Source organism: Gossypium hirsutum, chromosome A01 (genome assembly GCF_007990345.1).
Source record: "Gossypium hirsutum isolate 1008001.06 chromosome A01, Gossypium_hirsutum_v2.1, whole genome shotgun sequence".
In the NCBI taxonomy this organism is placed as follows: domain Eukaryota; kingdom Viridiplantae; phylum Streptophyta; class Magnoliopsida; order Malvales; family Malvaceae; genus Gossypium; species Gossypium hirsutum.
In genome coordinates this window covers 109,084,281-109,097,026 of record NC_053424.1, presented here as the reverse complement: position 1 = coordinate 109,097,026, position 12,746 = coordinate 109,084,281, and the positions used below count along the sequence as shown (strand labels likewise).

The 12,746-nt window shown below is 31.1% G+C and overlaps 1 protein-coding gene across 3 annotated transcripts; it reads right to left on the bottom strand.

Annotated features, from left to right (window-relative positions):
- Positions 1–495: 495 nt before the first annotated feature.
- Positions 496–4,879, bottom strand: LOC107925359 (protein LAZ1). Of its 3 annotated transcripts, none has more exons than XM_016856018.2 (8): positions 4,450–4,861; positions 4,289–4,345; positions 3,598–3,706; positions 2,466–2,650; positions 2,284–2,372; positions 1,684–1,945; positions 1,261–1,512; positions 496–1,170 (listed from the first exon to the last, which is right to left on the bottom strand). In XM_016856018.2, exons 1-8 carry the CDS (start codon positions 4,585–4,587, stop codon positions 844–846), a joined length of 1,419 nt encoding a protein of 472 aa, XP_016711507.2. In that variant the 5' UTR covers positions 4,588–4,861; the 3' UTR covers positions 496–843. The 3 variants fall into 3 exon arrangements, 1 of the variants encoding a protein (XP_016711507.2); XR_005926871.1 differs by having other exon boundaries at positions 956–1,170; positions 1,261–1,546; positions 4,450–4,879; XR_001691957.2 differs by having other exon boundaries at positions 956–1,170; positions 1,261–1,517; positions 4,450–4,876.
- Positions 4,880–12,746: the final 7,867 nt, after the last annotated feature.

The window sequence follows — 12,746 nt, the reverse complement described above, 5'->3', positions numbered from 1 at the left end:
TTAAATTTTTTTTATAATTTGTTCCAGAATTTTTTATTTTTTATATGATTTATTTATTCAGGAAATTTTATATTTTTTAAATGATAATGGATCACCACGAGTCAATTATTCAAATCGAATTTATTGGTAAAGTTTACAAACAAACTACATCAATTCATATAATTGTGTATGATGTTAAGATAAAAAATCTTTACTTTTGTTAGCTATACCAAAGTGTTGATCGATAATTATTTAATATATTTATTATATAATAAAAATATAAGTATATTTATAATAATTTAAAAAATATTAAATATTAAGTCTTGGTTGAATTAAAAGATTCAAAGTATTCCCAATGGAGGCATTGAAATTTCTAAGAACTTGGTTTCAACCTTTACTTTTCTTGACTGTATAAACTATAGATCATTTGGGCACTTTTTAGCCTTTCCTAGCTTGAGATATACATTAAAAACAGTTTCAAGAAATATGGAAGAAAACGATGATCCATGTGGAAAATGATTTCAAATACCGTACATATATATTCAGAGCCAGAATACAAAACAGCTGTTAATGTGTTTATAACTCTCTCTTTTTTCCTGGGCAATGGTTTCCAGACATTACTCAAGCTTGATTCGACCTGAAAACACTTGTCTAGACGGACTATAAATAGAACAATGATTTTAAAATTTCAGGAAAGTGAAAGAAGAAAGAAAGTTCTTCTACCGCCTTAGGCAGAAAATAATGAATGCTGTTAGGCATGTGAAGCAAGCCAGCAGTCCAGAAACTAGTAGGAGATGACTATTTTAAGCCATCACAAGGTGTGTTTGTAGTTCATCATATAACCACAATAATTCATATAAGCTTTTAATCCTTTGTGACCCATCTACGGCCCCTAATAAGATATCCGCCAGAGTTTAGATAGCAGCTACTGTCTCCACTTTCCGCACTGGTAGTGCTTCCCGAATTTTTAAAATGTTTCTTTCCCCTTGCTACCGCACTATCACTCATGCTCCCAGTTAAGAGGGGATCGTCTATTCCACGAATTACCCTCGGTTCGGCAGTGGCAATGCAACTATCATCCTTTGTCTTTCTCCGGTCTTTGATCTTGTGCAGCTTCTCATTGAACTTGGTAATCCCCTTCTCAACTGGCTCAACTGCTTGGTTTACAGTAAATTTTACATCATTTACGATCTGCACAACAAAAGAGCAATTTCAACAATAGTAATAATGTCCACTAATCTCCACTTACAAAGTGGCCTGTTAGTATAAACAGAGACTTACATATTCACCACCACCAATGAATACGTCCTTCACACTTTCTTTTATGGTCATTCCACTTCGAGCCTCTATGTCAGGCTGCGGTAAGCGTAGTTTTGTGGGTCGCTCACTTTCCCTAATCTCATCAGGATCCGGAGCGCAATCAACACATGCATAGTCTCCAAGGACTGAAACACTTCCAGGAATGGGATCTCCCATTAGCTCATATGGTTTGGAAGGGAAAACGTATAGGTGAACAACAGAAGCAATGCCCATCTGCGCTGGAGGAATACCATGACATGTCAAAGTTCTGTATTAGAATTTGCAAGCTGTTTGAGATTACATACGGATAGGTAAATCTTCTGCTTATTTATTACATAGTTGCATTTCATATCATAAATCGAAGTACGAACTAGAAGAAATACATTGGTGATTGAAGACATCTACCTCTATACAAATGATGAAGTCTTGGACACTTGACTTCAGATGCAACCCTTCGGTAACTGGATGTCTAAACAGATCAAGAGCATAAAAAAGGGCAATCGCCACACCTTGCCACCAAGTCAAAAATACAATTGATTTAAAAGTCAAAAACTTGGCCAATGGTTTTATGGGTGCCAGTTCGTCCTTTGTAACGGTATAAAATTGAACTAAACAGTAAAAAGCCCATGTTTGACTGAAATTGAGAACCACTGCCATATAAGGATATCTGCACAATCAGGAAACAAATTGCCAAGATAATGAGAAATTTCTTAAGAGGGGCATTCAAATATTTCTGTTTCAGTAATGAATGTTCACCATTTTAAATGCAAGAATGGAATACTAGAATATTTTAAACACAAACTGGGGCTCACAAGTGAAACAACATCATAAGTTTAGGTTTTAGGTGGCTTGTTGCTTAGCGGGTGAAGCACCAAAAGAGGCATCAATGTGGATCGCAATCTTTTAGAATTACTTTCTTCTAACCAGAAAAAAAGATCTTTCTACTGATAAATCACACAAAATCCTCAATATCACCAGCAACATTCTACATTAAGATCATCTTACCCACATTCCCAGTTGAATTCTCCTTCACAATACACACCAAAAGCTTCAAGAATTACTGCTAAAAGAGCAGTCAATATCTTGATTATCATCTGTTAAGGAAGCCGACAAGTCTATTAAAAAAGGAAACCAACAACAAAATAAAAAATAAGTATTTCATTTTCTTCAAGCTAAAGAGAACTTACATATTGAACAATGCCGAACTTGACAACTTGGTAAAACCATCGACCAAGTTTCCATGGTTTTAGGAAATATTTCATAGGAAATGGATGCTTAATAGTTCCTTTTTCACAACTGTGTCCCAATAGTGGAGTTTTAGAACTTGCACGTCCCAATCTTCTCATGAAAGCAATTGTCCTCTCTTCCCCACCTTAAAGCAGAAATTGAAGGAAAGATTCCAAAAAGAAAATAAATTTTCTCAACATCAGCCACAACTATAAACAACATTAACGCTGAAAAATGAAGAGCATTAGGAAATATAAGGGAGAAGAACGATGCAAAATGAAATATTTAAAATTATCCTGTGCTATCAGAGTACAAAAAAACTATTACTGCACTTTAACGCGTGTACTGTAAAATAGAGCTTTGGAAAATCCATAAACCATAAATTCATGTATCTTGGACTAACCTTAATTTATGAATTCTGTAAAATATTTGTTAGAATTTTAGATCCATAATGTCAAATACATGAAGAGAAGAAAAGCATGTATAAATAAGTTTGACATAAGTACAGAACTATTCATTTTTCTTTCAAATCTCTTTAATGAAATATTTACAATATCCTTTTTCTCAATGTCTGTGCGTCTTAATGCATGTTATTTCAAATGTTTGTCATCAGTAACTCAATGCAAGACATTACTAGCACCAAATAACTTTAAAACTAAAGTCACCAGTTGGCTAGTAATTGAAACAGCCTATGGTCACCATGTAGAACGTGCAATGTCGAGTCTTGAGCTGGTCATCAATACTAAAGGGAAGAGCTGCAAATCACATCCTGTACCTTGCTTACTAACAAAGTAGTGTATATTCCTTTTAGTGATTAAGGGGAATTATGATTATGGTATGTAGACATCAAAAGAACCTATATATTCTTAAACAGTTAAGATATGAAAAAGTCAAGTGTTGAAATGACTATTCAATGACATTGAAAATAATATCTGGATGTCCAAAATTCAGATTCAAGGGCATAAGCAAAGCAAATAACAAAGACAATGTCACCACAGAAACTATAAACTAAATGAAATATCATGCAAGGCTGATCTAGAGATAAGAAATAAAATCTTTATTTGAAGTTCAAGGTCTTTGAAATGAACATACCCAAGCAAGCAACAAGGTATCTTCCAAAGCAATACATCGCAAATGATTCATAGCAATCACGTAGTATCGAACAATCAACACTAATTGATGGATGGACCAATGATACAAACTGTTAAAATAATCCAGGTTAGTAAGACTGAAAATAACATATAAGTACACCAGATGCATGGTGCAAAATTAACATGTTGCATGCTATGCCAAAACTATGCTCAAAGCTTAAATAGTAACCTAAATTGAATATAGGTCAATTTTTTTATGAACAAACGTATCCAACTAACAACCACACCTTTCAATGTAGATTAACTTCATAGCTTCAAATAAGCATGTTAGCAATATTAAATTAAACTGTAAACTGTTGAAGAGTCATAAAAGGAGTCACAGGAGTCTAACAACAAAAATTCCCACTACAAGCATCTTTAGAAGCAAAAGTTTCCAGCATTGATTATAAAACATTTAGCTAGTGAATTCACTCAGGTCCAGAAAATGGAGCAATAATAAACAATAATTTTAAGTATTGTAAAAATTTTAATTTATAATGATTTTAGCCTTACATTATTAGAGACTCTTATTTTAATCAAACAAAATAGAAGAAATTAATGCAAAACACTAGGGAGTGTCACGATCTGAATTATATAAAATATGTATCTATAAGATTCAAATGCTTCCATTCAACTAATACAAATAAACTCACCGATTCTACAGAATAGCAAGGAACCATAAGAACAACTCCGATCAAGAACTTTTGCTCCTGTCAATCCAAGAACACATAATTTTTTTTAAAAAAAATGCAAAACCAAATAAGGAAAAAAAAGAAAATTTCAATTAGAAAAAAAGAAAAACACAAAAACTTACCTCAGGATTTTTGTATGAAGAAAGGTGCTCGAAAATAAGAAACAATGAAAGGGAAATTGTTATGATTGAAAAAACTCCAGCAACAAAAGTTGCCCAAATAGGAGGCGAATAGCCCAATAGATAATCTGTAATCTTCATAGGTTACTACACTTTCTCTCAATTTGATGACAATCAGCATAATTCATTCAAAATAAAAATGTTAGAAATCAAACAAGGACGATCGCCTTTTCCATTTAATTCAAAAAAGGAAGGTTTGAATTGAAATGAAACAGAAATTTGAAAGCACAAGAAAAAGCTTTGATCGATTGAACATGGGGGTCCAAAAACGCCAAAAGTGAGTCGAGACTCAGAATGAGAGATGAAGCTTTGGCACGGACCCCTCACGTGTTCATGTTCTAACCGTTATCCGTTACTTTACGTTAATGCCTCTGCCTCTTCTCTTTTTCTTTTTTTTTTTCTTTTTTTTGCCAAACGTAAATGCCTCTTTAGAATTTAGAGAATTTCGACTTTTCACCTATGTTTCAAAAATTGGGCTGGTGTTCGATTCAATTTGATTGATTGGATAGATGGTCCAATAACAATTGATTAATTATATAAATTCATATAATTTAAAAATTATTATAAAAAATTATTTAAAAAGTATATTGATGGATACTAAATCCAATCGATTCCACCAAAATATTATATTTCACTTACCCAAAATTTTGTGGGAGTAACGTAGAGAGATAATAAAAGTTTAGTTTGCTTTACTTTAATACCACCCATTTTTTAGCATCTTGCATGGAGACCTTCATGTTTTTGAAGGGATATAACATGCCATCAATAATGTTTCAGCCCAATAATTATAGAGTAATTTTACATTTAAAATCATTGAATTAAGTCAATTGAGTTTTACGTCGATTGGCATCAATTTTATTGCCAGTACAGGAGTACGTGGGTTCATGTGTTGAAACGTATTAGTCTTCTATTTAAGGGTTGGGGAGGGATTATGTATAGTTCTAGGCATTGTATAAAAAAGAGCATATATGATAAGAACCTATAATGAGATGACATAATTGTCGAAAATATCCTCAATGTTTATGGGTTTTGAGTTTGAGTCCTTAACCTTGTTTTTTGGATTGACACCCTCAACGTTACTATTTTTCCGGAAATCAACCCAATTTTAACAGGAAACATGAGTTAACCGTCAGTCAAACTGCAGGTTGACGAAATAGCCTATGTGGTGTGCCGCATAAGCATGAGGTCATAGATGATGTCATCTATAAAAAATGATTAACAAAATTACTTTTTTGTTCAATTTGTTTCCATCTTTGTTCTTCTCCTCTTTCTCTCTTCCCCTCTAGCTGTTGTCGTCATTGTATCCAACCATCGATCGATCAGACTTGCTACTAGGACTTCTATTACCCACCTCGAATAGTTAAGGGAGCCATAGTGTTTGCTAGTTGAACCTTGAGAATCATCTCCGTCAGACTTGCTACTAGGACTTCCATTACCCACCTTCGAAGAGTTAAGGGAGCCATAGTATTTGTAACACCCCTAACCTGTATTCGTCATCAGAATAGTGATACATAGCATTACAAGACAAATAGAATAGTAAACCATTCAATTCATACATCAATGCGAACATAATCTAATTACAATCAAATATATTCATAATGTCCCTTAATCGATGCCTTAAGGCCCTAAAAATACTATAAAAATAGTTCGGGACTAAATATGAAACATTTGAAAATTTTTGGAAAAAGTTGAAAATATTTGGACTACATGGGTTACACGGTCGTGTGGCCAGGCTGTGTAACTCACATGGCTGAGACATACACCCGTGTTCCAAGTCGTATGGACATTCAAAATAGGGACACACGGTCATGTCCCAGGCCGTGTCCATACCTGTGTAACTCACTGACTTGGGTCACACGGTCAAGCCACACGCCTATGTGCCAGACAGTGTGCTAGGCTGTGTAACTGCCTGACTTGTATACCTTGAACCTACAAGGGACGGATGACCGTGTTGTATGGTCGTGTTCACACACGGCTGAGACACACGTCTGTGTCTCATGTCGTATGGCCTTAAAATGAACCTTAAATCACATGTTCATCATTTCAAGTTTGCTTGGACCATGAGAAACTCAAACACCAACCAAAATACCATTTCAAAATAACATTAATCGAGCCAAAAACACATCAAAACCAACCTAATAAGTGTCTAACCAATGTACCCTCATTAGTACCACAAGTATATACAATTTTTCAACAAAAAAAAACATTGATTCAATTCACTCAAGCAATACATAATCAAAATACCTATCAAAGGTACCACAATCACAACAATTCAATTATATACATACCATACATACTAGCATAACAATTATACCTCATTCTCGAATAATATGTAAGTTGGTTATTTGCACAAAATATTATTCATAATATTTACATAAGCCAAACATTAACCAAAACCGCACAAGAGCCTATACATGTCATATAATCTGAATTAAACGTTTTAAATACTACCAAGATAAGTTGGATAGTGTGACTTGGGTGCCGGTCCGATTGTCCAACCTTTCGAGAATCTACAATGACATTAAACAACACAAGTAAGCTTAATGAAGCTTAGTAAGTTTGATGAGTTAAACAATAAATCTTACCGAACTAACTATACTAATTCAAACAATAATAATCATCTAAGAGAACTACCTGTCATTCACAACTTCAATTGATAAATTCATCCATGTTCAGATCAATATGAAATAAATAACATATCTTTCAAATTCATTAAACAGATTACCTTACCGAGATTTTCCATCCGTAGAATGACTTACAAGTAAGAGTATATTGTCAATAGAAGCTCATAAGAGTTGGTCCTCTTGAACACGTCAACAGAAGCTTGAAAAAGCTGAATAGAAGCTCAAAAGATCTGATCTACCCATATCCCCTCAAATAGAAAGTATAACACGAGAGTTCGCAACAAATGCTGAACCTCGGTTCACTTGGGTAATATACTGATATCTCCTTCCAATGTCATCTCCACTCCAAACCTCCTGTAATACACCAAAACACGAATGTACGCTAATCCCGCGTTCAATCCAAACTGAGTATCAAAATCAATAATACATGTCAATTTACTATTCAATATCCTTAATTAAAAATAAATGTATGAGTTATTCAATGGTAATCTACTCAATAATTCAAAATGATATTAAATTCTAAATCGTACGAACTTACCTGGATTGAATTGTAGTAGTTTCAAAAGTTCAGGGACTATTTCGCTATTTTTCCTTTTCCACGAGGATCTACAGGATCTTGATCTAAAATGTAAAATTCTTCCTTTATCAGCATATATTTCATTTCCAAACCATTTTACAATTAATACCCTTTTATTTTTCAAAATAACATAATTGCCCCAAACTTTTACAATTTTTACAATTTAGTACATTAACTCGAAATTCATTAGATTAACCAATTTTCTCAAGTCAATATTTTATCCAAATATACTAGGCCCTCAAATATTCCCTAATAAACATCAAATTCACTATCAAACCCTAATTTTTTGACATTTTCACAATTTAATCCTAAAATCAAAATTTAACAAAAATCTCTTTACAAATTCATCAAATAGCATAATCAAAGCTCTAAATACATGGTATTCATCAATACCATTCAATATTCATCAATGGAAACTTCCAAAATTTTTAACAGAATAAAAAACGAAGGTACGGGCTAGATGGACCTAGTTGCAACGATATCAAAAACATAAATATTACAAGAAACAAAAAATAAATTCACTTACATGCAATGTTTCTATGCCTAGCCGGTTCTCAAACCACCATTTTAAGACAATTTCAATTATGGAAGAAGTGAAAATGAAGAAGAAAGGTATTGTTTTACTATTTGTTAATAATTTTGTTATAATTACAAATTTGCCATTAAAACTTATTATTTTATTATTTTCCTTTAATTTGCCGTACCTATATTTTAATTAAGGCTTAATTATCACTTAAGTCCTTCCTCAATCAATAATTAAACCATTTAATCACTTAAATGCATTAATTAATAGTTTTGCACATTTTTCAATTTTGTCCTTTTCTCTTAATTAACTATCTAAACGTTAATATTTCTAAACCAAAATTTAATAAAACCTTGATAATACTCCGTAAATATTTATTAAAATATTTATGACTCGGTTTATAGAAATGAGGTCACGATACCTTATTTTTTAAAACCACTTGACTTTAAGGTCATACTACTTTAACCTAATTATTCTTTCAAATAGTATAATTTACCAATTCAAAATTTATTTTTTTGTCGAATTTGTGGTCCAGTAACCATTGTTTCTGACACCACTAAAAATTAGGCTGTTATAGTGTTTGCTAGTTAAACCTCGGGAATCCTCTCTGTGAGACTTACTACTGAGACTTCCATTACCCACCTTCGATTCCCTTCCTGATATCAAAGTGGGAGCCTTTTAGTTTGGTATCCTAGAGAGTGGTAGTTGTGAAAGTTGAAGACCAGTGTTGGTAATATCACTATCGGTGAGTTCTTCCTCATATTTTCTTGACCGTAAATTGTATCTCAGCTGATTTCGACCACCTAGCTTTAGCCGATATTGATCATCGTAGTCGTCTTGACTCAAAACTCTCACTTTTGCTCCCCTCTGATAATATATGACTCTATTGACCATTCTTCCTTATTGATGAGCAAGGTCCGTTAACCGATAGTGAGATTTGAAATGCAGAAGGAATAACCTTTTCATTCATTGAAATCGATTCTCTCATCTACCCAGCATGCAGTTCAGTCCCTTGACTTTTGGTCAAATCCACCATTGAATCTCTGCTGAGTTCCTGCTTTCTCGTGATGACACTTTCCTGTTCTTTTTTGTTTAATGAAGAGCTGGAATTTGAAATCTAATTTTTAATAGTTCTCCCTCCCTTTTGAGTTTTACCTTTAGCTAGAATACTACTAACCACTACACTATTGATGATGATGAAGGAAGGAGGATGAGGATAGAGATAGCGATGGAGAAGGTTTTGGAACATTTGTGGTGAGATCGACGGTGAGGAGTGAGAGGGAAGGGAGCGGTGGTGGGGGTTGGGACGATGAGGAGTGAGAGGGAATGGGTAAGCATTTTGAAATTGATCAAGCATCATTGATACGTCATTTACTTGCAGTTGACTGACGGTTAACTCACGTTTCCCATTAAAATTGGGTTGATTTTTGAAAAAATCGTAATGTTAAGGGTGTCAATAAAAAAAAGATTAAGGGGTCAAACCCAAAACCCATAAACATTGAAGGTATTTTCAAAAATTATGCCTAGTGAGATTAATGTTAAAAAAATTCATCAAATTAATCACACTCATTAAGGTAGGACTTTTCACTAAAACATTTTGTCGCGGAGTATTTGGTATAAAAAATTCAAACATTCTTACTACTCAAGATCACATGAAAGGGTCTAAAACTCTAATTATATAAGTACCATTCACAAGTATTAAATTGTTTGATATATTTAATTTTGTTTAAAAATCGTTACTTAAACATGATGAAATCATAATCTTCAAAACAATTTGAATGAATTATGGCATTAATCGTACAACCATTAATCAAATTGAATGGATTATATAAGTAATTATGCAATCGTTATCCTAGTCAATAATTTGTAGAATTAGTCATACAATCATTGATCAACTTGAATCGATTCATGTACAAATGTAATGATATTGTAGTGTTCAAATAATTTGATCAATTGTATATTCTTCTAATTATTGGAGTATTGATGAATTATACATTCATCTAGTTATCGTTGTAATCAAATGAATTATGACATTAATCATACAACTATTAATCCAATTGAGCTAACGGTCAAACCAATCAACTAATAGTTTTCGTTAACAAAAGGGGCCAAATGATTTTTTTTTGTCACTGAAAACTCAATTGGGTGCATTTTTTTTCTTAAGGGCTCAATTGATGTTTTTACTAAGGACTTTTTTGACCCTTTAGCCTAAATTGATTAATTTAATTTGATAACTCATATTAATTATTAAATTTTTTATATTTATAAACTTCATAAATAATTATGTTAAAGAACGTAAAATAAAATATACATAAAAGCAATAATATATACACCTGACCATTTTATTAAAAAAAAGACCCATTTACTACTTTATTTACGAAAATGGGCCACTTTAAACTTTATTTACCGGAATGGGCCAAAAAAACCCAAAACACGCCTACATGGAAATGTTTGAAGGAGAAATTTCATAAAAGCGCACTGATGGAGATGCCCTTTCCCCATGTCAACAAAAATGCGCTGATGTGGACACACTTTTGCCCATTCTCGAGTTAAATTTTCAAAAATGATAATTTTTTTAAATATTATAAAAATAGACCTTTTTTTTTGAAAATTTACTAGAATAAACCTTTATAAAGGCTCAAAGTGGAAACACTATTTTTTTTATTTTAAGGTGTCATCAATTAATATGAAAATAAAACTTACAAAGCAAATCTTTATATAGACACAAAGTCTTATTTTTCTTATTTTCTTAAGCAATGTGGGATATGAGATATGTGTATATATAGGCTCATGATTAGGTTTGTTGCAGCTTGTTACTAAACAATGTGAGATTTCTTCCTCTTTTAACTAACAACATGAGATTAAAGGCTACACTATATTTTATATTTTTTTACAAATAGAGTTAATTTTTTTACAAAATGTTAACATTTGTTACATTATAAATAAAATTTTAAACTCTATAAGTAAAAAAATTATAAAATATAAAATGAGTATGGTAAAATATTAAAAAACAAATATTTAAAAAATTACTAATAATTGAGTTATCATTTTGTAAGTTTTTATAATTCGATAGCCAAAAAATCATAGTTAAGTGACTACTAATGTAATTTAATCTAATTATAAAAATATGAAAAATAATTATTATATTTTATGTATATTATATATTTCTATAAAAAAATTAACATAATTATATACTATGTTTAAATAAATTATCTATCGAGTCAAAATACATCTGAAATAAATTTATTAGCATTCATTAGGTGATAAAAATTAAATTAAAATTAGGATTAAAAAATTAATGAGTATAGTAAAATATTAAAAATAAATAAATATTTAAAAAGATATATCTATTTTTTAAAATTACAAAAAAATACTATTTAAGTACCAAATACTCACCATTTATTTATTAATCAAACATTCATAACATAACATAAAATATATAATAATAAAAATTAAAAGTACAACTTCTAAATTTAAATAATGGAAAATTATTTTAAAAATTAGAATTGCATGGATATTAACTTCAAACATTTAAAATTGAATAGAAGATTATTGCATGTACAAGTTTCATATGTGCAATTTATTCTTTTTTTAATAGCCATTTAATCTCATGTTGTTAGTTAAAAGAATAAGGAATCCTACATTGTCTAAGAATAAGCTACAAACCTATTCATGGCTTTATATATACACATATCTCATATCCCACATTGCTAAAAAAAACAAGATAAATGAGAGTTTGGGTCTATATAAAGATTTGCTTTGGAAGTTTTATTTCTATATTAATTGGTGACACCTTAAAATAAAAAAAATAAAAAAATACTTTGAGCCTTTATAAAGGTTTATTCTTGTAAATTTTTTAAAAAATTGGTCTATTTTTATAATATTTAAAAAATTACCTTTTCTGAAAATTTAATTTGAGAATAGGCAAAAGCACGTCCACGTCAGCTCGTTTTTGTTGATACGGGGAAAGTGCGTCCTTGTTAGTGCGCTTTTATGAAATTTCCCCTTAAAACATTCACGTAGGTACGTTTTGAATTTTTTAGCTCATTCCAGTAAATAAAGTTTAAAGTGACTCATTTCTGTAAATAAAGTAAGAAATGGGCTTTTTTAGTAAAATAGTCTATACACCTACTATATATCTTTTATTCGATGAAACTTCACGATATGAATTTATTATAAGTTTATAACAATTATCTTTTTATAATAACATATTGTTATTAATGTATAACAACTGCCTCCTTATATCCGGAGCAAAATATTAGTAAGCAAATGGGTTTGTGTATTACAATTTTATAAAAAGCTTCCATTCTTTTTAAATTTTACTCCTTGAAAACTATATTTCCCTTCAAAAGTTAGGATTTTTTTTAAAAATATATTAATATATTAAAAATTTAATTATATAATTTTTAAGAAATTATAAAAAAAACTACAACTCATATTTAAAAAAACTAATAAAAATAAAATTTTTATTCAAATAAATATAATTTCTCACTTAGTATCTATTTATCTAGTTTTC

Coding starts and splice junctions, on each gene's coding strand:
- LOC107925359 (XM_016856018.2), bottom strand. CDS start 4,587: ATGAAGATTACAGATTATCTATTGGGCTATTCGCCTCCTATTTGGGCA. Junction 3,707..4,288: donor CTTGCTATTCTGTAGAATCG/GTGAGTTTATTT, acceptor TTATTTTAACAG/TTTGTATCATTGGTCCATCC. Junction 2,373..2,465: donor AGTTCGGCATTGTTCAATAT/GTAAGTTCTCTT, acceptor CTTCCTTAACAG/ATGATAATCAAGATATTGAC.